The following is a 27718-nucleotide window of genomic DNA, read 5'->3' on the forward strand; positions in this document are numbered from 1 at the left end:
AAATGAGAGAAGTAGGAAGAGAAACTGTGTTGTGTTGTGTGGGGTCTGCTGAATGCTGTCCTCCACAGCCACAGAGTATCAGAGAGATTATACAACCCCTAACCCTCTCAGTCTCTGAGTGTGTGAGTGTGAGTGTGTTGCTGTCGGTGAGTGTGAGGGTCAGCGAGTGGACGGGAGGTGATGAAGCGAGGGTCGAAGAATAAGAGTCAGGACAATGCGGCCAGTGCTCTGCTGAGTCTGCAGGAGAATGAGAAGGTGCAGGATCTGCTGGGCAGGAGATGTGTGGTAAGTACAGGAGATCTCTCTGTGTGAGGAGTGTTTTTGTCTGTTTTCAGGGCAGGAAGTTGTGAAGCGTTGATCTTGCTGGGGTTCAACATCTTCACTGATGCAAGTTTCCCTTTCTGAACTCTTTCTGTGTGCGGTTTAGGTTTTACATGAACATCAGACCAGAGTTCTGTAGATCACCAACGAGGTTTCCAGTCTAACAGTACTAAAACTAGGCCGACATTGTAAGCCTGGATATGTTCAATTTACTTAGTTGAGTAAATTAAGTTTAAAACATTTAAATTGTAAGTAAATTTAATTGATGATCGTTGTTATATCCGTTGCTTTGTACAATCATTGTATTTCTTTGACTTTTTAAACTCGACTTTATAGTCAGGTGAACAAAATAGATTTGTATTTTTTTTTTACTTAATTCAAGTAAAATATATCTTTCAAAATGTAGAAAGAAAACACTACAGAGTGAACAGTATAGAGCACACAGCCAACACAGAGTTTCTATAGCAGCTCAGAAAATGATGCTTGTTCTTACAGCCTACAACGCAGAGGCCAAGCAGTTAAACATAATATACAATCTATAGCAGGGGTTAGCAATAGGAGGCTTGCAGGCCAGATGTGGCCCGCAAGCATGAAACATCTGGCCTGTGAGGTTGTTTGAACTATAATGAACGATAATGAAAAAAATAAATAAGAAAATGCTTCTCTGTGAGCTTTTGTACATTCTGTCTCTCTGTTGGGCTCGGCGTGACTTTAGTTTCTGTCCGTTCTTGTTTTTCTGCCCGTTTTTCTGTTCCCTATCTCCTTATAAGGCCGTTTTTTTCCCGGCTGTGTCCCAATTCACTAGCCAGGGCAGCAGGAGCGTATTGGTCCGCAACCCTGACGACACAGGTTTGATCCCGCGTGAGGAGCGTTGTGTTTATTTACTTAATTTTTTTTCTTTCTTCTTGGGTTCACCTACTTTAAATTCAGCTGCTCTGCAATTGGGTTCAACAACCTTCTGGGCTGAAGAGCTACTAGTCTGTAGCACTCCATCCCATTACACTTCATTTTACAAAATAGATTTTTTTTTGTGGCCACGTAATGGCTTGGAAAGTATCTGGCCCGCAGCCAAACTTAATTGCCGACCCCTGATCTACAGATTTACCTAAGGTAGCATTAAAAGAATGACTACACACTGATGGTGAGTGTCATAAACTGAAGAGTACACCCAGTATGCAAAAGTTTGATGCAGTATGATTGTTCCAAAAGCCAATTGAAAAGAAGTGGACAATAGCCCTATCCGGACGGGATTAGTTTCTCAGGGGGTCTGGGGTAATTTTCTCTTTTAGGGGGGGTCCTCTGTGATTTTATTTCCGTGCGTAAAGACCATGTCTGTGTTTTTCTCAGACGTCCTCTGAGAAAATTACAGGCTAAATTATCTACTGTTTTTCGCTTAACTTCGTGGTCCTCCGGTAATTTTAGTCCCGTTCGGACGCACATCTCTGATTTTCATCACCTCGCGTTTAATTAAATAGCTTTTTGTCCACTGCCACACACTGTAATTACACTTTGGGCGCGCGTTTCCACAGAGATCAAACGTAAGCACAACAGCGAGTGGAAATGGAGGAGCTACTGAACGTGATGTCATGTGACCGAGAAAGCCAAAAAACTTTCTGGACGCAAGAGTTTTATCACTGAGTTGAAGTGTGAAATATTTTTCACAGGCGTCCCCCTAAGAAAATAATCCTGTCCAGATAGGGCTATTGGCAAAAGATGAATCAAAAGTTATTATTTTACAAGTTGATTCAACTCAAAGATCTCAGTTTGAATGTACTGTATTTGTTGTCACAAGTGTTCACCTAACTCAAAATAGTTGAGTAATGTGTGGAAATATCCAACTTTACGTAAAATAGACTCACTTTTTTTTAGTTCAAACTAATTGTGTGTTCGCTGTGTAATCTATGGATCCGTATCAATATATGGCTTTTGTGTCCACAGTGTAACAATACAATTTCCACACATACAATACATAATTTACGCTGAATGAACACACATACACACATAGTCTTTTTACACATGTAATGGAATACATGTTTATCTTTCCCTAACATTTTCTAGTTTTTTTTTTTTTATATTTGGGGTTGAACCATTTTGTGAATTAGTTTAGTTACACATAAGTTAACTCCGCCCCTTTAAGAAGGTAGCCTACATTTCCTGTCATTATGATAGCAAAGACTCACTGACTCACCATAAATCACGCGGTGCAGTATACAGTTAACGCCTCGCCTGTAGAGTGTTAAATAGAGCCTCATCACTGTTAAATCAACACTTTGAGTGTCAAAGTTAACATTCACACTGTTGATTGACAGTGGCAAATATTCTTTGCCTTTACTTCAAGAAACTGTAAGGAGCTTTTCTCATGTAGAAGTAGCAGTGAAAAATCTTGTGATGATGTCTTCTTTATAGAACTATTCTGTGAATTAGATGTAAGAATCAGGAACATTTTAAAGGTTTTAGTTACCTGTAAACATCATATAATGGTTCTGTATTAATTTATTCATTAATTTATTTTATTTTTCCTAGAACTGTATGTCTAAGCCAGGAACTATTTAGAACCCTGAAGTTTTAAGAGAGTGGATATTTTGTTCGAACATGACATCAGCTTTGCTTCCTCTCTGTCTAAAACAGGGTTTTTGCACCATTTTAAAAGTCAAATTTAATGATTTTTAAGACCTTTTTTAGACCACAATAAATATAGTCATATTTTCTTTGGTAGAAAATTTGTTGTTGTATTGGAAATCAAAATTTGACGTAGCTAATTCACCGCTACCGTTTCTAAGCTAGCTTGCCGTTAATGTTATTCTGTTAGCATATTAGCTAGCTCATCGCTAATGTTACTAAACTATGTTAGCTAGCTCTTCTCTAACCTTAATTCTCTTCCCGGTAACGTAGCTAGCTAACTCACTGCTGATGTTATTATGTTAGCATATTAGCTAGCTCACCGCTAATGTTACCATACTATGTTAGCTAGCTCTTCTCTAACCTTAGTTCTCTTCCCAGTAACGTAGCTAGATAACTCACTGCTAATGTTATTATGTAAGCATGTTAGCTAGCTCACCGCTAATGTTACTATACTATGTTAGCTAGCTCTCCACTAAGCTTAGTTCTCTCCTCAGTAATGTAGCTAATTCTTCGCTAATGTTACTATGTTAGCATATTAGCTCGCTGCTAATGTTACTATGTTAGCTAGCTCACTGCTAAACTTAGTTCTCTCACCAGTAATATAGCTACATAACTCTCTGCTAATGTTAGTATGTTAGCTAGCTCACTGCTAACATTAGCTAGCTCTCCGCTAACCTTAGATCTCTTTCTGGTAACGTTAGCTAACTCACCGCTATAGTTAGCATGTGCCTTTTTCGCTGGCATTAAATGCACCATCTGAAAATTTTATATCTACAGCAAATTTACTGTAAATTTAAGACAATTTAAGACCTTAATTACCCAGATTTTAATTAAAGACATTTTAAGACTTTTTAAGGACCTGCAGAAACCCTGTAAAGCCTCTTATACATACCGCAGTTGAGAGGGCCATGCATCAGCATACAAAAAAAATTACAAATACAACAGTGGTATGCAATGAAAGACACATACATTATATTCCAGCAAGTTTCTAAATCTGTTTAAAATAGTGTTAAATGGAGTATTCAAGTTCTCTCTCTCAGTTAAATGTCTTTGGATTGGCTGCTTTCATTCTGCATGAAGTTCCTTTCATGCTCTGTCTTTTTAAAGCAGACAACACAGATCAGGTAGAAACCCAAAAATCTGTTTTGTGATAATGTAAGGGTGCTTGGGCCCAAAATCGCTAATGCTACATTAGATCGTTTCATTGGAGAAGTTGGGATGGGAGACAATTGTGTGGACAAGGCAACCAGGCCTAGCATAAATACACCCTACATATACATGTAAGTAATGTGTAATTGCATTACAAATATATTACACGTTATAGCATGAACGGAGAGTGTATTATTGCGATTATACCACAGTTCCATTATCACTGTTTATTATAAGATTGTGAGTTAAAAAGGAAAAAAATATGATCTGTTTGGTTATAAAAACACTGCAAGTTAAAATAGTTCCATTACTGATCTGTTTGTAGCTGTGCTGTTTGGCTTGTAAGCGCTGCTTCGTTGCTAGGTTACCGGTATGTGGTGGAGTAATACATGGAGAGCTTTGGTTACAGTGCATTACCGGCTGATAACGGCACTCATAGAACACCTCTCAGCCAATTACATTGCAGGGTCGGAAGTAACTGTAGTACAATAAAATTTATGATGTGACAGGTGACTTCCCACTTCTGACACATCCTGTGTGTGTCTGATGTGTGAGTGTTTGGTGTATGGCCAGTCAGTCAGTAATGGATATTGGGTTGTTTTTCTAAAAAAAAAAAGGCAGGTTCAGGTTCAGGTGAGAGAGCAGGCCCAGAGAAGAACAGAGGTGGAAAGTAATAAATTACATTTACTCAAGTTACTGTAATTGAGTAGATTTTATGAGTAATTTGTAATTTTTAAAGTAGTTTTTAAAATAGGTAATTTTACTTTTACTCAAGTACATTTTGACACAAGTAATTTACTTCGCTACATTGTAAAACTCCCCTTTTTTACTGAGTAAAAAATAAAATGCTGGGAAAAAAAACAATTGTCTGAATTAAAAAATAATAATAATTGTCGCGGATGCGCCGGCGAATGGATGCTTGCGCATGGAATAACGAGGCAATGACGTCCTCATGCAATACAAAATGTGCTCCGTCGGACAGAGCTGTCAGCTTTCAAAACTTACACATCAAACCTGTGAAAGCATGTGGTTCTATGTATTTTTATCATTAAACATCTGCTTAAATGTTAAAAAACATGTAAATAGCAGTTAAAGCACAGCAATTGGAAGTTAAAATATAACAATGACCTGTAAAAGTGAAAAAATACGCTTTATAGTCACCTATAAGACCATAACTTTTTAACAGTAAAGAAAAAAAATGGATTATAGAAGCCTATACCACTTGTTCTTAAAAAATGTTTTATAGGCTGGTCTAAACAAATACTGCCTGAAAGGTCCAAATTATTATGTGAAATAATAGTTCATTAAAAACAATTTAATTTATGATTTGTTGTACTTTTTTACATCAAATAATTATAAGTAACTCTGTAACTTTTACTTAAAGTACACTTTAAATTGAGTACTTTTTACTTTTACTCGAGTAGATTTTTAGATGGGTACTTTTACTTTTACTTGAGTAGAATTTTAGCAAAGTAAAGGTACTTTTACTTAATTACAATTTTTCTGTACTTTTTCCACCTCTGGGGAAGAATGAACAAATGCCCTAAAATATATATACTGAGGTTTGAGAAGCGTTCTGCTTTTAGCCTTTTTAAATTAGACCAGATATTGAAGAATGCAGCTTAAAGAGATTGATTTAAAAAATCGATAAAAAATGTAACATAGGTAAACACAGTTTTATCTGCTTATCTGCTGAAAAGATGCTTAAAATGAAAGAAATGCACCTGACTCCTTCACATAATAGTTTGTGGGTCTGATTTTAATTTAATTATTCTATTTCTTCCAACACGTTGGGAGTGTGGTGTGGCTGCGTTCGTTGGGTGCTCAGCACACCAAAACCTCTCACTCTTAAATCGCCCCTAAGTAACAGCATCTTTAAAAAAAACAGAAGAAGAGAAGACAGAGCTCTAAAGCATCATGATGATCATGCTAAATTCATAACTGCTCTGTGAACTCTAACTCACTTCACATTGCTCAAAGTACTGGAGGATGTTTGCTACTTTGAATAAATGTTGATTTGAAATGATTAGTGTTTTAAGTTGTTTGTAAGTAATTGTGGTGTTGAATATATGCATGCTTCAATTTTAATAGATATAGTATACTCACGGAAACTGTCTTAAGCAGTAGCTTAAGTTTTTTATTAAAAGTACTTAAATACACAATCATATTATGAATGAATAAAAGATTTAGGGGCCTATTTTAGTGATCTATAGTCAAACCATCAACCTTGCATTGTGCAGTCCGATTTAGGGCGTGTCGGTGTGTCTTTGGTATCGTGAGGACACGAAAGTTTGCCTTGTGTGGCTCAAAAAGTGCAAAGGACATAAACTATTTTTCTTAATTATCATGGCTGTGTTTTGGGCATACTGGGAAATAAAACAATTAGTGCATCACTTGCCATTCCCTTTGAGAGCCAGGTGAGCTCAAGGCAGATGAGCTTGAGGTAGCATGTTCTCAAACTCAATGCTATTTTTGTAAATATTTGTTTGTGTGCCTCACGAACAGCACACTTGCGTAGCTAAGAGAGGTATGAATGGGTGACTGTTGACTGTTGTCAGGGTTTAATCAATCAGTGAAGCACCTGTTTTTTCCACCGCCAAGATAAAAACACTCCAGAAATGTACACAAACACACCTCATTTTCAGACCATTACGGCCATCAGCATAGATATATTTGTAAATTTCTATGCTATCTTATAGGCACGGCCGCAAGGTGTGAAAAAAGAAGTTTGACAGGGAGTAAGATATGAATAAGCACCATGAATGCCTTGTGCAGGGTGTACGATAGGGCCAATAAAGTGCATTACATTTTTATTTCTTGTACAAAACCATTGCCCTTGCTAAAAACCTTAGAGGAACTTTTTTAAAGAGTGATACGGCTGTCTTGTCTTTTGAGGATGTTCTTTTCAGAAAGGAGAACATCCACTTCTACACAAATTAGTACACAGAGTGTGTGGTTTCGAAGCTGAGGTTTGCATCTTTAAATACAAACCAAAGAGACGTGAGGACTAACCCGTGTATTTCTAACCATTAATTTATGCAACAATATAAACGAAATGACAGCAAGTGAGTAAAATGTCTACTGTAGTCCGATTCTCAAAGCTCACAGGGTTGCCAGGTAGAGGACAATAAAACTATACAAACCAGTCCAAGACAGGTTCAAGAACTTTTGCAATGGCAACGTCTAATTACATTTGTAGCAAAATTAAGTCAGTATAGAGTTAAACTTTTACATTTTCAAATTCTGCTGGTTACTGCTGACGTAGGGATGGGCATTAATTTAAAGTATCGATAGTATCGATACTACTGTTGGTATTGGGTATTTATTTATACTTGTGTGATGAGATCGATTCTTAAGGTTCAGTTCATCTTCGGTACAACTCCATTCATTTACAGAGTGACCGACATACAACACTGGTCTTCTCTCACTTCACTCATGCTCAATTAGCCCCTCCCCTTTTCTAAACTAAGTGAATTATTTCACTGAAACTGAAAAATAGATATGTTATCTACAAAAATATATAGTTATGCCTCAAAACTGAAATATGAATATGGCTGAAAAAATATTTCATGTTAACTGTCAAAGGAATATTAGGAAAAAAAATCTTGAGTTTGTTAATTGTAAAGTTTTTTTTTATAAACATTTCTGAGTCACCTAGTAAAAGTATTTTTTTTTGCCTAAAAACTTTGTTTTTACCTGTGTTTTATTATAATCAAAAACATGATTAATTAAAGAAAAACTTACAAAATAATTAAATAATCATGAAAATTAAAGTTTTGCATATTTGCATATTTATGATGCATTCATTGAATAAATTATGATATATTGCTCTCCCCTACACAAAAGAAGATGCTAGTAGTAAAAATTTCGGTATTGGAAATTGGCAATACTGGCCCTGTATTAACTTGGTGTTGGATCGATACCAAATATTGCAGTATTGCACAGCCCTATCGTTCAAGCCTCCATTGTGACTGATAGCAGTTCAGATTAGCATGTTGTAGCATGTCGGCTTTAGGCAGCACTACTCTGGATCACTTTACCTTTCTCAAATACTCGCTGCCTCGATAACAAAGCTGCACAAAGACCACTGAGTATGAATGTGTGCGTAGTCCTTCTAGGGTCTAAATTCTTATAGGCTAACAAACATAGTGCCAATATTTGCTCACATTTGACTAGTCTCTAGTCAAGGAGCTTATTAAAAGAATTAAGAGGTTCTGATTTTACATCTGCAACATTTGAGTAAAAAAAGTAGAATTGGTACAGAAAAAACATACAGATTGTTCCTACTCTGGTAGTATCTGGTAGGATTATTTTAGATCATGGGCTTTACAGTGTTTACAGGGTTGTGTCTGAAGTGTGGATGTAACTTAGTCACACTTGCGTGTGAAGCAGTTCATTCACTTCTAATGAATCAGAAAATGACCTACAGAAATAGGAGGAATTCCCCATTCCTCTACTGGTGTATTAATAGAACATGAATATGAGCATTGCGAGTATCCAGCCCCCGTCTTCCTCTCTGCTCACATGTGGGGAAACACGGAACTGAGCAGTAATTTGTGAGAAAACTCAAAACTTCTCTACCAGGTGGAAGAATGGCTGATATTAAACGTCCAACATCGTTATATCCAATCCAATAAAGCCTACACCATCCTCAGACGGAGAATCTGCCTTTACTGATACTTTAGGGATGTGTTTTGGGTATTAAATAACAAAGTGACCTCCAGTTATATTTAGACATTTAGAAATATCATCACTGTCACGTAAAAAGCTCATTATTATCTCATTGAATCTCATTATTACCTCCTTATGATGTAATTTATTTAATTATGAATGGACTAATATAAATACTCCACTATTAAAACAATTTATGTTTTAGTCTTTTGAATTGTTGGATTAAAATTTTGTTTTAAAATGATAATAATAAAGGTAGCTCAGTTTTCCTTCCATTTTAAATAAATATATTGAAGAATATTCTGTTTTCCATCAGCTTCAAAACAAACAACCTTGTGCCTAGAAAAAAGTGTTGACTGGATACTTATAATCACACACTCTTGTAAACACATATTGCCTCTGCAATACATTGTTGAGAATTAGGATAAAACAGGTTTTAATTTTAAAAACAAGAATTTTGTAAATTGTAAAGAAATGTACCAGTACAACCTTCTTATTTTGTATTTTTCAATAAAACAGGCATTTTTCCAGTTATTACTTTGTTTTCATCAACACCGTCAGAAAAAATATAAAGCAAATTATTTTATTATTTATTGAGTCTAATATGTATTTAGAGCTTTTAAATTATTATCTACACTGTTTAATATGCACTCCTTTAAAACATCTAAAATCATACAACATTTACTTTAAGCCTAAATAAAAAAAAATAATAATAATTTAACAAATATGTTTTTGAGATAAATTAATAAAAACTATTACTTTAATAACTCAACAGCCCTGAAAAAAAACATATTGTCACCATATTCATTTAAAAAACTCCCCCTGACGGTGGTGACTTTTGATCTGACGGTGGTGACTTTAGACCTGACAGTGGTGACAGTGGCCTTATTACAACACACAATTGCAAAATTCAGACCTCTCAAGTAATGGCTTTTTGCTTAACAGCTTTATTTACTACAGTATTTGACCCAAAAATAACAATTCTGAGCTTTCAAGGAATATATGTTCCAATAAAGCAGTGTCATTAAATATCATCAACATATATTTAATAATAATACTGGTCACAACCATAATCATATCTCCTCTGACCTTATCTTAGCTGCACTAGATTTTTCTCTGTCCTTTCCTCTGTGCTGCTGTAACATTGCAAATTTCCCCATTGTGGAAATAATAGAGGATTGTCTTATTTTATCTTATCTTATCAAATCATCATAATAGAAAGTATGTCATTGCCAGTAGGAATAATGTGCAGTGCACCACTGACATCATTTTATACTGTTATCTAGTGAGTCCTACTCTACATTATATTCTACAGAGTAATGTCCATGAAACTGGAGGGACTAAAATGAATGTTAGATTTCATTAAATGTTGTTTTGCCTTTTTTATTAGGCTTTAGTCACTGAAGATGCAAAGCTTATTGTACACCATGTGTTATGTGCACTACTGTGCATCTCGAATGACATACTACAGCTACTGTACTACGGAAACAGCATAATAGTGAATTGAGTGTGAGATAAGGAAGGCACAGCTCAGACCTTCAGGTTATAGAATATATGGAAAATATACAGTGGAAATAACATACCTAGTTATACTCTAGTCAGACAGAAAACTTCCTCTTTCACATGATATGCAGGAGTTGTTCATATTAGCCATCTTGTTTCTCCTGTGTTTGCAGTTACTTTGGACATATCTCTTAACAAGTGTATATTTAAATTATAATGTAATCTAATATACTGTTTTTATATCAAACTGATGTTGCGACATGTTATGGTTGTAAAAGCAGCATTTTTTAAACATGTTTTGTAAATGATGGCTTGACAATTATACTGATTTCTAGTGAAATACCTAAGAATGTTAGTGTGTGATGATGGCAGAGGCCTGGCCTCACCACCAGTGCTGCTGGGGACATTAATTGAACATTTAGCTGTGTAAATATACAAAAGATAATTTTACCTATCTGGTTGTTGTCCTTGTTGGGGGGTCTTCCTGGGAAATGGCGGCCATCTTAGCTCCCCTTCTTGTAGTATCCTTGGAGCTCCGGATGTCCTACAAGATGGGGGGGACGACTCAGTGCCGAAACATCCTGGGGGAGAGAAAAAGTTAGTACAAAATGTGTAAATACTTACCATCTAGGGACATATCCAAATATCTGTATGTAATAATGTCGGCATGAATGTCTTTGTAAATATGTGTGTGTATATACCTTTACAGTACCCCTACCCTGTAGCAGTGGTATGGCCCAATTGAAGAAGGGGTGGAGCTACACGTATAAAAGGGCAGATAGAGGCACTAGTGATGGCAAAAGTGGAGCTTTTGGGAGATCGAATCAAATGAACCAATTGATTCGGAAAATGATTTGATCTTGTGAAACGTTCGAATCATCACACGCCACAGTGACATCTAGTGGGCAACCAGGGCCTAAATCCACAACTTTTTCTTAACAGAAACAGAAGTGATGTGTTTTTTTATGAAAAATTAAAGAAATATTCCCCCATAGCATGTTTTGATATCATGAATACATATAATTTTGCAGAGAACAGGGTTGTTTTAATGGTGTCATTAAGATGTATTTTTCATTATGATACACAGTCAGTGGATTTATATAGCTGACATTATACATTTTACATTGCAAAGTAGGGAAATGCTTGTGTAATACTTTATTTATTAAACATTACAAGTAATCAGTTGTTATTTTTAATAAACAGGATCTGTTCCCCAGTGCTTGGACTGCTGGGTTGCTGGAATTGAGAGAGATTTTTTTTATAATTGAAACAAATGAGAAAAGACGGCGGAGTGTCTGAGACAGTAATTCATAGGGTCTTTTCCTCTGGGCAGATATGAGACCAAGCATTCTGATCTCAGACCAGCTGCTTGAACTTAACGCGGACAAAAACAGACAAACCAAGTCTCCCTGAAGCTGTGGGAGTCTCCCGCATTTCGGTAGTGGCTCCCTGATGCCCGTGAGTCACATATAATCTAATCGCGTGTGGGAAGGAGAGAGAGAAAACAGAGAGGGTTCTGATTGGCCTGTTCTCTGCAAAGAGTCTGTGAGACAGCCAATCAGTTTTTAGTGTGGGCGGGCAGTGTTTTTCCCCCCTCCCGGACGGGAATTGTTCAGTGAGTGAGAGAAAGCAGATCATGGTGGAGGCAGGAAAAGCAGAGGCAGGGCCTTTCAAAAAGAAAAAATATAAAACTCATTTCACCTCCGACATCTACTATAAGTACCACTTCTGTAAGTATTTATAGTGTTGTATTATGCGTGTTTGTTTTGTACTATGTTGTGGCATCCCACAGGGCTCTATTGTAGGGCCTGTGAAGCTGCTGTTAGTAATTAATTATAGTTTTGTAGTTGTGAGTGTGAAGAACTGTGAGAGTGGGCTTACATACAGGGTCTAACGAGTTACAATTAAACAGGTATGCATGTACAATTATTAAAGTTACAGGTGTACTATAACTTTAACTTTCACTTTAAGGGCTGGAAATTTATAACACAATTTATTTCTTAATTTTGGTAAAAATGATATGATTCCAATATTGATATGAAACAGTAGAAAATAATTTACTGACAGGACTGGATTATATGATAAATAACATTACAGCACAATATTTGTAGACATTTTAAATTATATTTATAACAACATTTTGAGACAAATTTTATCAGCATTTAGATTAAAACTGTTTCTTTAAAACTGTAACTGAAATACTTCTGCATGCTTAATATAGTTTTTATGATGTTTTTTTACAATATAATCATTTCTTTTACAATAAAATAAATAATAAATACAATAAAAATGATAATCCTTTATATTTTGGTGCATGCAGCAAATTATCTGAGGTCATCTGGTGTACCAACTTGTTTTTCCACATTTTAGTGATGTCCCTGATTTACCTACCAGGTCTAAAAGGACTTATTACATACTAATGCATATTATTCAGCGACTAAAGAGAATTCTGGGCAAGCTGGGCTATTTATCTTTTATAGAAGTCTGTAGAAGTCTGCAGAAGTGTGCAGTAAAGCACTGTAACTGCAGATAAAGTTAAAGTTGTTATGTAAATAAAAACTGACCCTAGTTCTGTTATCTTCTTATAATTCTCCTCACACTGTTGTGGGTTGTGAATGATGTACTCCAATGACACCTGTACGAAACCAGAGGGCGCTATACTAGAACATAGTGGTAAAAACAAAGGATTTGAACTAAATCGGGTTCAAAATTTATGAAACGTTATCCCTTCAAATATAACTTGGTTGGCAGGGAATCAATAGGTCAGTGTTGGTCTCAGGTTACCTTCTCAGTTAAAGCTGGTGTCTGTAAATTTTGGGATTTGGGGGATTTAGGGCCCTTTCTGGTGAGAATGTGTAATTGAACCAAGCATGCGGAAGAATAATTTTAAACTGGGCGGGTGTGATGTGGTCTCCTTTCAGAGTGGATGAATCCATTTCCAGGTTATGTTCGGTCAGAGAGAGAGAGAGAGAGAAAGAGAGAGAGAGCGCGCTCAGTCATAAACTTCACGCCTTTGTTTCTTAGTTTTTACTATGAGTGAATGAGCTACTGAGCTCTGAGTTTCCCCTTCTGAAGTCTCCATTGCTCCACCAGCTGCTCGCTTCAGTAAAACTGAGCCGGACCCTCTTTTAGAGGCTGTACATGTGACATAAGTACACAAAGATGCGTGACGTGGCCAGTAGAAGAACTCCAGAGAAAAGCAACTTGACACCCCAGTTTTTAGAACAAATATATGAGGCTTAGCAGGGATGATCATATGCTTCTGCTCTCAGTTTAGAAACAAAATAATATGCACTGCTGCTTTAATGCTATTCCTAGTGTAAAAAGATTTTATTCTGTGTAAAGTCATTTTGGAACACTACTAACGATCCATTCATCATGAAACATTCTCACAGTGTAATGGCTGGATACGTTCAGACAGCTATTTAAAAAAAAGATTTATGGCTGACAATATATATATGCTAAGTTACAGGGAACTAAATTAACCGAACAACATCTTTAATGCAGGAAGTCTCGGGTCATTTGCATAACTTAACATCCTGAAATCTGTGGTGCATTTAGAACAACAAGCTGTATCCTGTATCATGATGAGCTTCATATCTTTGTATTCTTCTAATCTCCTTTATGTCTCATCTGCAGTGGTTGAATTAGGTGATGAGCTTCTTCTACGACAGCACAACTATAAGTCGTGCACTCCACAAATCTGGCCTTTATAAAAGAGTGGCAAGAAGAAAGACATAAGAAGTGTTGTTTGTACAGCAAACATGTTTGTCTATCACTTAAAATCCCAACAAAACACATTTAAGTTTGTGGTTGTAAGGTGACAAAGTGTGGAAAAGTTCAAGGGGTATGAATACTTTCGCAAGCCACTGTATATGAACTGCCAAAGTTGAGAGGTTTAGACCATTTAAGGCTGTTATTTGTAAGTCAAATCAACGGCCATTTTGTGGATCTGGTGAGATGTACATTTGTATGTGTATGTGTGTGTGTGTGTGTGTTAATTTGAGCTGCTCTCTGGCTGGAGGTGTTAGCTGAGGTGTGACTGGCTTGTTCCTCGTCTCTATACTTGTGAACAGTGGGCAGGGGTGAGGGGGGAAGTCAGCTCGGGGTATTTCCTGTCACGCTGCTCTACAGTGAGTTCTGAAGTTGAGCCGTTTACTGCGTGCAGTGTTCAGATTTTCAGAGGCTGCTGTGATCTCACGGTCTCTGTATCTCTAATCTCTCACAGTCTTCACCATCATCCCTTCATTCATGTACTGTTCTACTGCACTGTATTACTGAACTGATCTACTGCACTGTTCTATTGCACTGTACTACTGAACTGATCTACTGCACTGAATTACTGCACTGTACTACTGAACTGATCTACTGCCCTGTTTTACTGCACTGTACTACTGAACTGATCTACTGCCCTGTATTACTGCACTGTTCTACTGAACTGATCTACTGCACTGAATTACTGTACTGTTCTACTGAACTGATCTACTGCACTAAATTACTGCACTGTTCTACTGATCTGATCTACTGCACTGAATTACTGCACTGTTCTACTGAACTGATCTACTGCACTGAATTACTGCACTGTTCTACTGATCTGATCTACTGCACTGAATTACTGCACTGTTCTACTGAACTGATCTACTGCACTAAATTACTGCACTGTTCTACTGAACTGATCTACTGCGCTGTATTACTGCACTGTTCTACTGATCTGATCTACTGCACTGAATTACTGCACTGTTCTACTGAACTGATCTACTGCCCTGTATTACTGCACTGTTCTACTGATCTGATCTACTGCACTGAATTACTGCACTGTTCTACTGAACTGATCTACTGCCCTGTATTACTGCACTGTTCTACTGATCTGATCTACTGCACTGAATCATGCACTGTTCTACTGAACTGATCTACTGCACTGAATTACTGCACTGTTCTACTGAACTGATCTACTGCACTGAATTACTGCACTGTACTACTGAACTGATCTACTGCACTGTTTTACTGCACTGTACTACTGAACTGATCTACTGCCCTGTATTACTGCACTGTTCTACTGAACTGATCTACTGCACTGAATTACTGCACTGTTCTACTGAACTGATCTACTGCACTGAATTACTGCATTGTTCTACTGAACTGATCTACTGCACTAAATTACTGCACCGTTCTACTGATCTGATCTACTGCACTGAATTACTGCACTGTTCTACTGAACTGATCTACTGCCCTGTATTACTGCACTGTTCTACTGATCTGATCTACTGCACTGAATTACTGCACTGTTCTACTGAACTGATCTACTGCACTAAATTACTGCACTGTTCTACTGATCTGATCTACTGCACTGAATTACTGCACTGTTCTACTGAACTGATCTACTGCACTGAATTACTGCACTGTTCTACTGAACTGATCTACTGCCCCGTATTGCTGCGCTGTTCTACTGCACTGTTCTACTGAGATGATCTACTGCACTGTTCTACTGCACTGTTTTACTGAACTGTACTACTACACTAAGTTACCGCACTGTTCTACTACACTGTTCTACTGCACTGTTCTAACGCACTAATCTACTACTGTACTGTTCTACTGTACTGTTCTACTGCACTGTTCTACTGCACTGTTCTAACGCACTAATCTACTACTGTACTGTTCTACTGTACTGTTCTACTGCACTTTTCTACTACTGCACTGTTTTACTGCACTGTTCTACTACTGCACTGTTGTACTAAACTGTTCTACTGCACTGTTCTAATGCACTAACCTACTACTGTACTGTTCTACTGAACTGTTCTACTACTGCACTGTTCTACTAAACTGATCTACTGCACTGAATTACTGCACTGTACTACTGCATGGTTCTACTGAACTGATCTACTGCACTGTTCTACTGCACTGTTCCACTATTTCACTGTTCTACTGCAATCTTCTACTACTGTACTGTTCTACTACTGCACTCTTCTACTACTTCACTGTTCTACTGAACTGTTCCACTGCTCTGTTCTACTACTGCACTGTACTCCTGAAGTACAAGTGTGTACAAGTGTGTATAGCCTTCATATAGCTTCATATATCTATTCCTCTGTGTTTTTTCATGTATTTAATTGTGTTATATTAACCTTTTGAATATATATTTTTCCTGTTATAACCAATAATGCATATATTTTGCATTATCTAAAATTCGTTTAGCAGGTTTAGCATGTCTCATGTAGACCCACAGGGTTCTGTTTTAGGGCGTATAAGACTGATGTAAATTATCACTGTAGTGTAATTATAAAAGTGAAGAAGTGTGGGCTTGTATAAAGAGTTAGAAAGGGTTAAGGTACTGGGTGCCTTCATTTATAATTTATAAAATCTCACATTAACTAAAGATTTTATTGTTTTTTTGTGTGTGTTTTAGTCACTGTGTACGGCGGTGGCGCAGCTGTTCATGGCTCTGCCACACAGCCCGTTTAACTGGAGTCTGCAGCATTCAGGAGTTCTCTGCTTCGTCAAGGACAATCCCCAGCGCTCCTACTTCATCCGCCTCTACGACATCAAGGTATACTGCACACACAGCATCTTGAGCTGGGAAGGCTGTTAAGAAATGCCAGTGCTTAAACTCAGCATGTTTTTTAATATCTGATCACTATGGGAACCGAGTGGTCCAGTGGCCTATGATCAGAAGATCGCTGGTTTGAATCCCGGTCATGCAGCTTGCCATCTCCCTGAGAGAGCACAATTGGCCTTGCTCTCTGTGGGTGGGTAGATGATGCTCTTTCCTCACATCACTACTAGGGTGATGTCGATCAGCACAAGGCTGCGTCTGTGAGCTGATGTATCAGAAGCGAATCGCTGCGCTTTCCTCCGAGTGAGCTTTGATGCTACTCTGCAATGCTGCATCAGCAGCAATTAGAAAAGAGGTGGTGGCTGACTTTATATGTATCAGAGGAGGCATGTGCTAGTCTTCACCTTCCTTGTGTTGTGGCATCACTAGTGATGGGAGATGTACAGCTAAGTAGCAGCAAAATGGGTGGGACAATTGGCTTAGCTATATTTAAAGAAAAATGGGTAAAAAATAGAAATAAAATTATTGTCTGCAGAAACTATTATTCAAACTACTATTGCTTCTTTAATATATGATGTTACAAACCAATTATCAATGAAATACACACACATTCAGCTGTCCTCCTCTTGTAGGAGAGGGAGAAGATGGTGCAAAAACTTTATCACAGGAAACAGACGGAAGAGGTGGAAATAAGTGAGATTAGGAGGAAGAGGATGTTCCGTTTCTCCATGTGTTAATTATTTCAGAGGAGTGTTTTCACGCAGAAAAACACGCTCACTTTGTAAAAATACACTACTCATCTTTATAAGCTCTAAATCTGCAGGTATCTGAGTTTACCTGAGTAAATCTCATTTTCTGTTAATTATTTAACGATCTTTAGCAGCATCTATTGCACTGCTCCATTTACAGATAGATCTTTACCTTTTATAGTACGTTTTTTATTCTTCTGTGTTTTAATTTATGTTTGAATATGTTTCTTATTGTATTGTGTTGTTGCTGCTGGATGCCTAAATTTCCGGTAACACTTTACTTGGATGGTCCATATTATGGCCTTGTTGATGCTCAACTGACATTCAACTAACACTGAATTGAATGTCCATTAAATTTAACTTAACCCTATGTTGAATGTAAATGATTCAAAATCGAATCTAACCCTACACCTAACCCTAACCTTAACCCTTAATCAACCATAAAATCTAACCCTACACCTAACCCTAACCTTAACCCTTAATCAACAATAAAATCAAACCCTACACCTAACCCTAACCTTAACCCTTAATCAACCATAAAATCAAACTCTACACCTAACCCTAACCTTAACCCTTAATCAACCCTACAATCTTACCCTACATCTAACCCTAACCTTAACCCTTAATCAACCCTACAATCTAACCCTACACCTAACCCTAACCTTAACCCTTAATCAACCATAAAATCAAACTCTACACCTAACCCTAACCTTAACCCTTAATCAACAATAAAATCAAACCCTACACCTAACCCTAACCTTAACCCTTAATCAACCATAAAATCAAACTCTACACCTAACCCTAACCTTAACCCTTAATCAACCCTACAATCTTACCCTACATCTAACCCTAACCTTAACCCTTAATCAACCCTACAATCTAACCCTACACCTAACCTTAACCTTAACCCTTAATCAACCCTACAATCTAACCCTACACCTAACCTTAACCTTAACCCTTAATCAACCCTACAATCTAACCCTACACCTAACCTTAACCTAATCTTAAAATCTAACCCTAAACCCAGTCCTAAAATATTAAGATAAGCGTTTGGGTTAGAGTTGAATGTAGGGTTATATATTCAATAGAGAATCATTTACTTTCACCTTTAAGTTCATTTGCATTTAATAGACATGTAGTTGAATGTTAGTTGAACGTCAGTTGAGCACCAAAGAGGCCATTAAATAGACCATCCTAGTAAAGTGTTACCAAATTTCCTTCGGGATAAATAAAGTGTCTGTCTGTCTGTCTGTCTGTCTATCTTCTGCCTCAGGCTGGTAAAATGCTGTGGGAACAGGAGCTCTACAATCAGCTGACCTACCACCGAGCCCGGGCCTTCTTCCACACCTTCCCTTCAGATGTAAGTATTCACTCAGGCCCCACTTTCACCATGCACTATAAATCAATTGAATTCATTAACTTTACATGAACTGAGTTTTTTTCTATCTAAAAAAAGTTTAAAATCTCAACAGTTTAAATACATTAATAAATATATTTTTAGTCACAAACCTAAAACTTATAATATAATAATAATAATAATCAATGTGCCAATGGGAAAAGTGTGAATTTTACTCCAACTGAATTCACAAACTAACTGTTGAAAACATTTGATTCAATATGAATATGATGAGCATATAATAAAATAATATAATATAATAATAATATAATAATAATAATCAATATGCCAATGGGAAATGTGTGAGTTTTACTTCAATTGAACTTAAAAACTCACTGTTGAAGACATCTGATTCAATATGAATATGATGAGGAAGATCATTGACTGAGAAATTATTAAATCAAAAATCAGTCAATCAGTCAATCAATCAGTGTAAAAGAACTATAGCTCAAATATATGGAGCATATTTTTTGGATTTCTTCAGTAATTAAAAACACTGCCCATCTGTAGTTTTACCTCACATATAGAGCATACAAAAGCTGCATCCCTATTGCACATTAGACACAATACTAATAAAGACAGAGCTTTTCAAAGAGCACTTACTCTCTTAACTTCTATTAATATTACTAGTAATATTTTACTTTGTTTGTTGGTTGTGTTTGTTGGTGGTTGCTATGGTGTTGCTAGGTGGTTGTGATGCTATTGGTTGCTGTGGTGTTCCATAGTGGCTGTTATGGTACTCCAGGTGCTTTTTTTTTCTACATATATTCCAGCTGTTTCCTATGGTGTGGCTATGTGGTTGCTATGTCATGGTTATATCACACATGGTTGCTGTGGTATAGATGTAGTAAATTAAATTATTATGATTATTATATGTATAACCTCGGCATGTGTTTTCTGCAGGACTGTCAGGTGGGTCTGAACTTTGCTGATGAGCAGGAGGCTGAGAGCTTCTACATCATAGTAGACGAGAAGATGAACCAGAGAGTTCATCGCATGGGTAAAATAAACTCACTCACTCCTGGGTTTAATTCTGCTGAGAGCTGCTGGTGCAGATCTGTTAAAACAAAGCTCCTGATCATAATTTCCTCTTTTCTTTCTGATCTTTAGAGAATCGTCAGAGTAAAATCCGCTCCAGAGGTAAGTCTGTTCACAGCGCTGTGCTGAAACAGTGAAACAGAGTGAAACAGAGTGCAGTCTGATGGTGTTTTTGAGGTCAGTGAGTGCTTTCAAACGTTGCCGACCATCATTTCCTGTTTTTTTGTGTTCTCAGATGATGCCCTGCCCCCACTGCCTCCTAATGGTAACTTTATCTTTATCTTCATCACTTATCTCTGATCTCTAATGATAACTGTTACAGCTAGCTGCTGGTGGTAAAGAGTTTAGGCCAACAGTGATTCAAATCATTCAAAATTATAGATATTTTAGTGTGAAAAAATGGAGGTGTTGTACATTAAAAGTCCATTTCCTGAAGGAAGCAGAGTGTGGATATGCAGCTAAAGTGGATTCCACTTCCAGGCACCTGCTGTTTGCACCATGGTTGCCATGGTGTTACTAATTGGCTGATATGGTGTTGCTTGGTGGTTGCTGTTATAGTTGCTATTATGTTTGCCATTAAGTGGTTGATAGATACGAGTGTTGCTAAATAGTTTCTATAGTATCCCAAGAGGTTTCTCTCTTGTGTTGCTAAGTGTTTTTGGTGGTTGCAATAATGTTGCTAGTTGGATGCAATGTTAATCAACAAGTTGGTTGTTGTGGTGTTCCAATTGGTGTTCCATATTCGGTGGTTGCTGTGGTATCCTGGTTGGTTGGTGTGTTGGTATTGAATCCTAAGTGTGTTCCACTTCCAGGCATTTGCTATTTGATACAAGGTTTCTATGATATTCTTTTCGATTTCCATTGCTAGCTGGTTGACATGTTGCTAAGTGGTTATTAGGGAATGCCAATTAGTTGCTGTGGTACTGCTAAGTAGTTTCTAGACAGACAGACAGACAGACAGACAGATAGATAGATAGGTAGTTGCTACGGTGTTACTAACTATTTTATAAGGTATCACAAGTTAATGCTGCGGTGTTGATAAGTGTTGGTTGGTGGTTGCTAAGGGGCAGTTATAGTACTCTAGGTGGTTGCTACTGTAGGTGGTTGCTATGGGGTGGCTAAGTTTCTGTTGTGGAATCCCAGAGAGTTGCTATGGTGTTGCTAAGTGGTTGCTATGTCATGGCTATAGAAAATGTTTTAGGAAACAATTTGGCATAGTGTCAGTTTATTGTAATTGTCTGCACAAAGTATTAAAAATAAGCACAGTTTTTTAAAAATTTCATTTAAACCAGGCTGCTGCATTTTAATGTTTTTTTTCTTAATGTAATGACAACATAATAATATATATCCACTAAATGCTATATCTGTGTAACTCTCAGGCTCTGGAAACTGTTCTCCACTGCCATTGGCAACCCTCAGCATCCAGAATGAACCTGCTCCCACCAAATCAAAGAAAGAGAAAAAGGAGAAAGAAAAGAAAGGCAAAAAGAAAGGATCTAAACTGTCCAAGGCATTAATCGGAGCACCCAGTGGCTTCACGTAAGTGAACAAAGTGCCTATGACCCCAGCATAGCAATGCCAATATTACACGTTATTGCACCAACCTCGAGTGTATTATGGAGATTATACCACAGTTCAGTTATGGCTGTTTATTAAAAGATTTTGAGTTAAAGGGGACAAGAAAAATACGATCTGTTTGGTTACAAAAACTCAGCGAGTTAAAATATTTTCGTTGCTGCTCTGTTTGTAGCTGCGTTGTTTGACTTGTAAGCGCTGCATCAATGTCAGGTCACCTGTATTGGGCGGAGTAATACATAGAGAGCTTCGTTTACCGTACATTACCGGCTGATAACGGCACTCATAAAACGCCTCTTAGCCAATCACATTGCAGGGTCGGAACTAACTGTGGTATAATTGCTGTTTTAGTGCTCCTCCACTCACAGTCTGTTTTATTGTGATCTTAGTCACGTGACACACATGGGCATGGACAACAACAGCAGCAGCATGGATCCGGACCTGATGAAGCTGTTCTCCCGGGCTGGGATCAGCGAGGCAGATCTGAACGACTCTGAGACCTCGCAGATGATCTACGATATCATCGAGCGCTCTGGAGGATTAGAGGCAGTGAAGAAGGAAGTGAATCAGCAGGGTGAGCTTACTCAGAAATCAGGATTTAACACCTGTTGAACGCTGAAACCTGAAGTCTGATAAAAGCACTACATCAAGAACCAACATGAACAAAAGATTACTTTACTCACCTTTATCACCAACAAGCTACTAATATCACTTACATCTATACTGTACACAACACAAGCCTTATATTCACCATGTCCTGAAGCTCCGCCCACTTCTCTACTACAATACAGAGTTACTATATTCACTAATACCACTTACAACTTTACTACTGTACACAACACAAGCCTTATGTTTACCATGTCCAGAAGCTCCGCCCACTTCACTACTACAATACAGAGTAACTATATTCACTAATACCACTTACAACTTTACTACTGTACACAACACAAGCCTTATGATGTTCACCATCTCAAGAAGCTCCGCCCACTTCTCTACTACAATACAGAGTTACTATATTCACTAATACCACTTACAACTTTACTACTGTACACAACACAAGCCTTATGTTTACCATGTCCAGAAGCTCCTCCCACTTCACTACTACAATACAGAGTAACTATATTCACTAATACCACTTACAACTTTACTACTGTACACAACACAAGCCTTATGATGTTCACCATGACCAGAAGCTCCGCCCACTTCTCTACTACAATACAGAGTTACTATATTCACTAATACCACTTACAACTTTACTACTGTACACAACACAAGCCTTATGTTTTGTAAATGATCAAGTTACACAGTATTGTAAAGTTTATTAATATTAAATAAACATTTTTCTCCCACAGATCGTGCTCTTCCTCCACTTCCTGGAGCTCGTCAAGGTTCTTTACCCCCACCTCCACCTTCATCTGCCTCTCACCCCTCCCAGTCTCGTCTTGGACCCCTACCTCCACCCCCTGGAGGTGGTCCACCCACAGAGGGCCGCCGTTCCTCGTCTGCACACGGTCCTCTTCCACCTCCGCCCTCTGGAGGACGTTCAGGACCTTTACCACCACCACCAGGAGCAGCATCTGGACCACCTATTCCAGGCGGAGGACGTAGAGCGACGTTACCTCAAGTTGCCCCTTCACCCTCAGTGCCCCGGGGTGGAGCTTTACCTCCAGTGCCCGGGGGTCGAAGTGGATCGCTCCCTCCTCCACCAGGAGGACAGAGTCCATCATCAGTACCTCCTTCAAGAAGTGGACCCATGCCTCCTCCCCCAGGAAGGGGTAGCGGACCCTTACCTCCACCTCCAGGGGGACGCAGAGAATCTTTACCCCCTATGCGATCAGGGCGAAACGACCCCCCTCCTCCGGTACCCGGAGGACGAAGTGGACCCATGCCACCTCCACCTGGCAGGAGATCCGGATCCTTACCTCCACCTCCATCTCAGCAAAACGACTTCCTACCACCTCCTCCTCAACAATCCGATTCATTTCTCCCTCCTCCCCCCTCGGATATTCTCCCACCGCCGGACTTTGACTCCCTACCTCCACCTCCACCCTCTGACTCCTCCTACTACCCTCCTCCAGCTGCAGCCATGGCCCCGCCTCCACCAGCCTGTGCCAGCCAAGGAGGTCCACCTCCTCCTCCACCACCTCCTCCAGCTCCTGTTGCCCCACCACCCAGTGCTAAACCTTCAGCCCCTGGCGGTCCACCACCTCCTCCAGCAGCCAGCAGTGGTGGAGGAGGAGGAGGAGGAAGAGGAGCATTACTGGATCAGATACGCACAGGAATGAAACTCAAAACAGTAAGTTGATCCAATTTATGGTTCTTTGTCAAACATACACTCCGTATTCAGGAGAGCACCTCCCCAGAAATGTACACTGTAAATCTGCAATTTGAGTTTGATTTTGAGTTTAGTCTGTGACAATTGATTGCTTCTTTTCAATTGGCTGGTGGCACCATCTATTTGAATACTGGGTGTGTCCCCAGTTTCTGACACTCTGACACATACTCCATATGCTATCTTTGATGAAATTGGTTAATTTATATGTGATTAACTACCTGACCTTTATGTTGTAGGCAGTAAGAGCAGGCTTCATTTCCTAAGTTGCTGACTTTATGTTGGCTGTGTGCTTTACTGTTCATTATATATTAAGGATGTAACATTACATATATTCTTTAAGAACTGTCACGGTAGGGGGGTCACGTTCAGTTCATGTAAACGCACGCAGAACATTTTTTTGTCCGGTTGTGTCCCAATTCACTAGCCAGGGCAGCGGTAGTGTATTGGACCGCGACCCTGGCGACGCGGGTTCCCTCCCGCGTGAGGAGCGGTGTGTTTATTTATTTATTTATTTTCTTTCTTTTTGGGTTTACCTGCTTTGAGACCAACTGTTCTGCAATTGGGTTCAACAACCCTCTGGGCTGGAGAGCTACTAGTATGTAGCACTCCATCCCATTACACTCCATGTTCCAAAACAGATTTTTTTTATCACACTGTAAGAATTACTAATGGGTAAATACTGCACATGCAAAGCAAACTACCAAGAGTTGAGTTGTTCCCGAAATGTAGTCCAGGTCTAGGCTTAGTCCCTTACTAGAAAAGTGGCCCAAGAACTGAACCCTGATGAAAAATCCTGCTCAAGACCAGCCTTTCCTCACAGCTATTGCAGAAAGCAAATCTAACATTTCTTAGAATCTTAAAGATGAATTATAAAAGCTTTTTTTTATTATTAATTTCAGGTAACAGCAAGCACTGATCCTCCACCAGCTGCAGCAGACAGTGAAGAGGGAATTGTGGGAGCTCTGATGATGGTCATGCAGAAGAGGAGTAAAGTCATCCACTCCTCCGGTAAACTAAAATAAAAAATTCTTCCTAGTCCAAATGTAATTATCAGTTCATATTCTGATGTTTAAGTCTTTCCATCTATATATATTTTCTTTTTTTTATACAGAGGAAGATGAATTTGATGATGAAGAGGAGGATGATGATGAGTGGGATTAGTTCGAGTGAAGCACTCAAGTGAAGGATCCATCCTACATTTTATACACAGAGAGACGATTGTTCCTCCTCAGTTGCTGAAAAGCACAATGGTGTCTCCCAAACTCAAACTCATGAACACACATATATATATATATAATATATACTAGTTTTTGCAAATGCAATAAAACAACCTCACTCCAACAGAAATGACTTATCCACGTGTGGTCTCTATGCAAAAGTCAGAGAAGAACTTTATTTCATTATTTTCCAGTCAAAACAGCCATTAAATATTAGAATGGATTGCAGATAAAGGGTTAGAAACCAAAGGGAGTAGAAATGCAAAAAAAATGGCAACCATGCAGGATTTGGTAACCTTCAAAAAACCCATAAGTTCCATCAGTTAAACAGCAATTTACGCTTTTATCTTTAAAAGAGAGGGGAGAAAACAAAGCTCCACTCTTGCTTTAGATATGGAATATCCATCTGTCCACTTTAGAAAGAAGAAGCTGTTCCTGAGTAAAAAGCTCTTCCATTTCCAGAGTAAAAAGCTCTTCCTCTTCCTGAGTAAAAAACTCTTCCTCTTCCTGAGAAGAAGCTCTTCCTGACCATGCAGAAAAAATATTTGTGAACTAGGAAAGTGTATTCCTAAAGTGCAAAAGAGAAGTGGTTCCCAGTTGCTACATGGTTGCTGATAATGATATTTTAGGTATTTTCTATGGCACTGTGATTTTTTTATCCCAGATGATTGATGTGAAGTTTCTTGGTGATTGCTATGACATAATCTGTGGTTGCTATGGAATACTATCTGGTTGCTATGATGCTGCTAAGTGGATGCTACAGTATGGCAGTATGGTGATTGCTACGGGATTTTAGGTGGTAGCCATGACCTTGCTTAGTGGTTGCTAGGCAGTTGCTATGCTCTACCAGGTGGTTGCTCAGTATTTGTATCAGTATTACATTTGAAGTGAGTCTTAACCTTTTTGCACCCCATTCATTCCAATGGAAGCCCCACCCCACAAAAATGTGTTGCTACGCTTTTAATCATATTAAAAGAGTAAATCTGTGAATTTTATTAATTTGATTAATCTTAAAGCATAATTTTGCAGTATGCAATCATAATAAAACTAATGAAGCTGCTGGTTATCACTGAATATTAATGTGTATTTAGGATTACTTAGATTTTGAGAAGTAGAAAATGTTTTAAAACTGTTTTGACTAGAAATGAAATAATTAAAGGTTATTCTCTGACTTCTGCACAGTACTGTAAGAACCCACGGTGCTCATTCTTCCACAGCCCCAAACTGGATAAGTCTTAACGGACTGTGATCAGACTACGAAGTGATGTGGACAATCTCCAATAATGTATAAAAAAGATGGATATAAAAAAGCGTGTGATGTTGTGGAAGCAGTATAAAAGAACACTGGAACAAAGACTCTAACTCCACCACTGAGCTCACTGTACAGCAATGCTCTTTTATTTTCTTTACAACATTATATTTGATAATAACAGGAAACAACAGTGGAACAACACAAGGGGATGCTAATCTATGTAAAAATAATTCAAACAACAATAAAGTTATTTTTGTGCGGTTTTAGTTTTTAGTCACCTCAGAATTCCAGTGTTATTTATCACTTTTAGAGTGAGATGGTTAGTAGCAACACGTTCCTATAGTGGTAGGAAAGCTCAATCACTGTGTCTACTATCGTTCCTAAACGAGTGTCAGTCATTCTAGTTAGGCTACGTTTAAATAAATATACCTGTATATCTCATTCTTTCATTCATGCAGAATCTCCCTCCACCATTACTTTATAAATCCCCTACCAACAGAGCAAAAAATATACAACCTTAAAATAAATACACATTACACACAGTGTGGATAAGTTACAGTGACACGCAGGAAGGCATTGACGTGTTTTTCGCAAAAAGATTGGGTGCCATTTACTAATCCAAAGCCTTATCTGGACGAGATCTGTTTAACAAGGGGAGATGGGTAATGTACGTACTGTAAGTTTACTAGAGGTCATAGTATAATAGAGTTAGATGGGAGTAGCTACTCGATTTATGCACTGCAGTCACATTCAAAAACACTTGAATATGTCCAATCATATTAGTTTTCTATCATTTATTGCGAATTATACCACAGTTAGTTCCAAACCCTGCAATGTGATTGGCTGAGAGGTGTTCTATGAGTGCCGTTATCAGCCGGTAATGCACTGTAACTGAAGTTCTCCATGTATTACTATAATACAATACAGGTAACCTAGCAACTACGCAGCGCTTACAAGCCAAACTAAACAGCGCAGCTACAAACAGAGCAGCAATGGACCTATTTTAACTCAAAGTTTTTTATAATCAAAAAGATTGAATTTTCTCATCCTCTTTAACTCAGAATCTTTCAATAAACAGTGATAATAAAACTGTGGTATAATCCCAATAATATACTCTGATAAATCAGAGTGCCTAAAACAGATTCCTGTTATAACAAATATCACACTAGGATTGATGAGGGGGAAAGAGCACCATCTACTGTACCCACCCAGAGAGATCATGGTTAACTGAATTCTCTCAGACTCCAGCTGCTGATGGCAAGCAAAATAATCTGGGAGTCCAACTGATGTATTCAACCTTATTACCCAGTTATATTAATATTTTTTTACGCCACCTTCCC

General features: G+C 38.2%; 1 protein-coding gene across 1 annotated transcript; it reads left to right on the forward strand.

The window, feature by feature from the left end:
* Positions 1-25774, forward strand: wasa (WASP actin nucleation promoting factor a). The gene is made up of 11 exons (XM_022679357.2): positions 1-285; positions 16670-16810; positions 18839-18925; positions 19865-19961; positions 20072-20101; positions 20235-20264; positions 21379-21538; positions 21964-22148; positions 22927-23870; positions 24809-24917; positions 25021-25774. The coding sequence occupies exons 1-11, from the start codon at positions 181-183 to the stop codon at positions 25068-25070; spliced, it is 1938 nt and encodes a 645-aa protein (XP_022535078.2). The 5' UTR covers positions 1-180; the 3' UTR covers positions 25071-25774.
* Positions 25775-27718: the final 1944 nt, after the last annotated feature.

This window comes from Astyanax mexicanus, chromosome 12 (genome assembly GCF_023375975.1).
Source record: "Astyanax mexicanus isolate ESR-SI-001 chromosome 12, AstMex3_surface, whole genome shotgun sequence".
Taxonomy (NCBI): Eukaryota; Metazoa; Chordata; class Actinopteri; order Characiformes; family Acestrorhamphidae; genus Astyanax; species Astyanax mexicanus.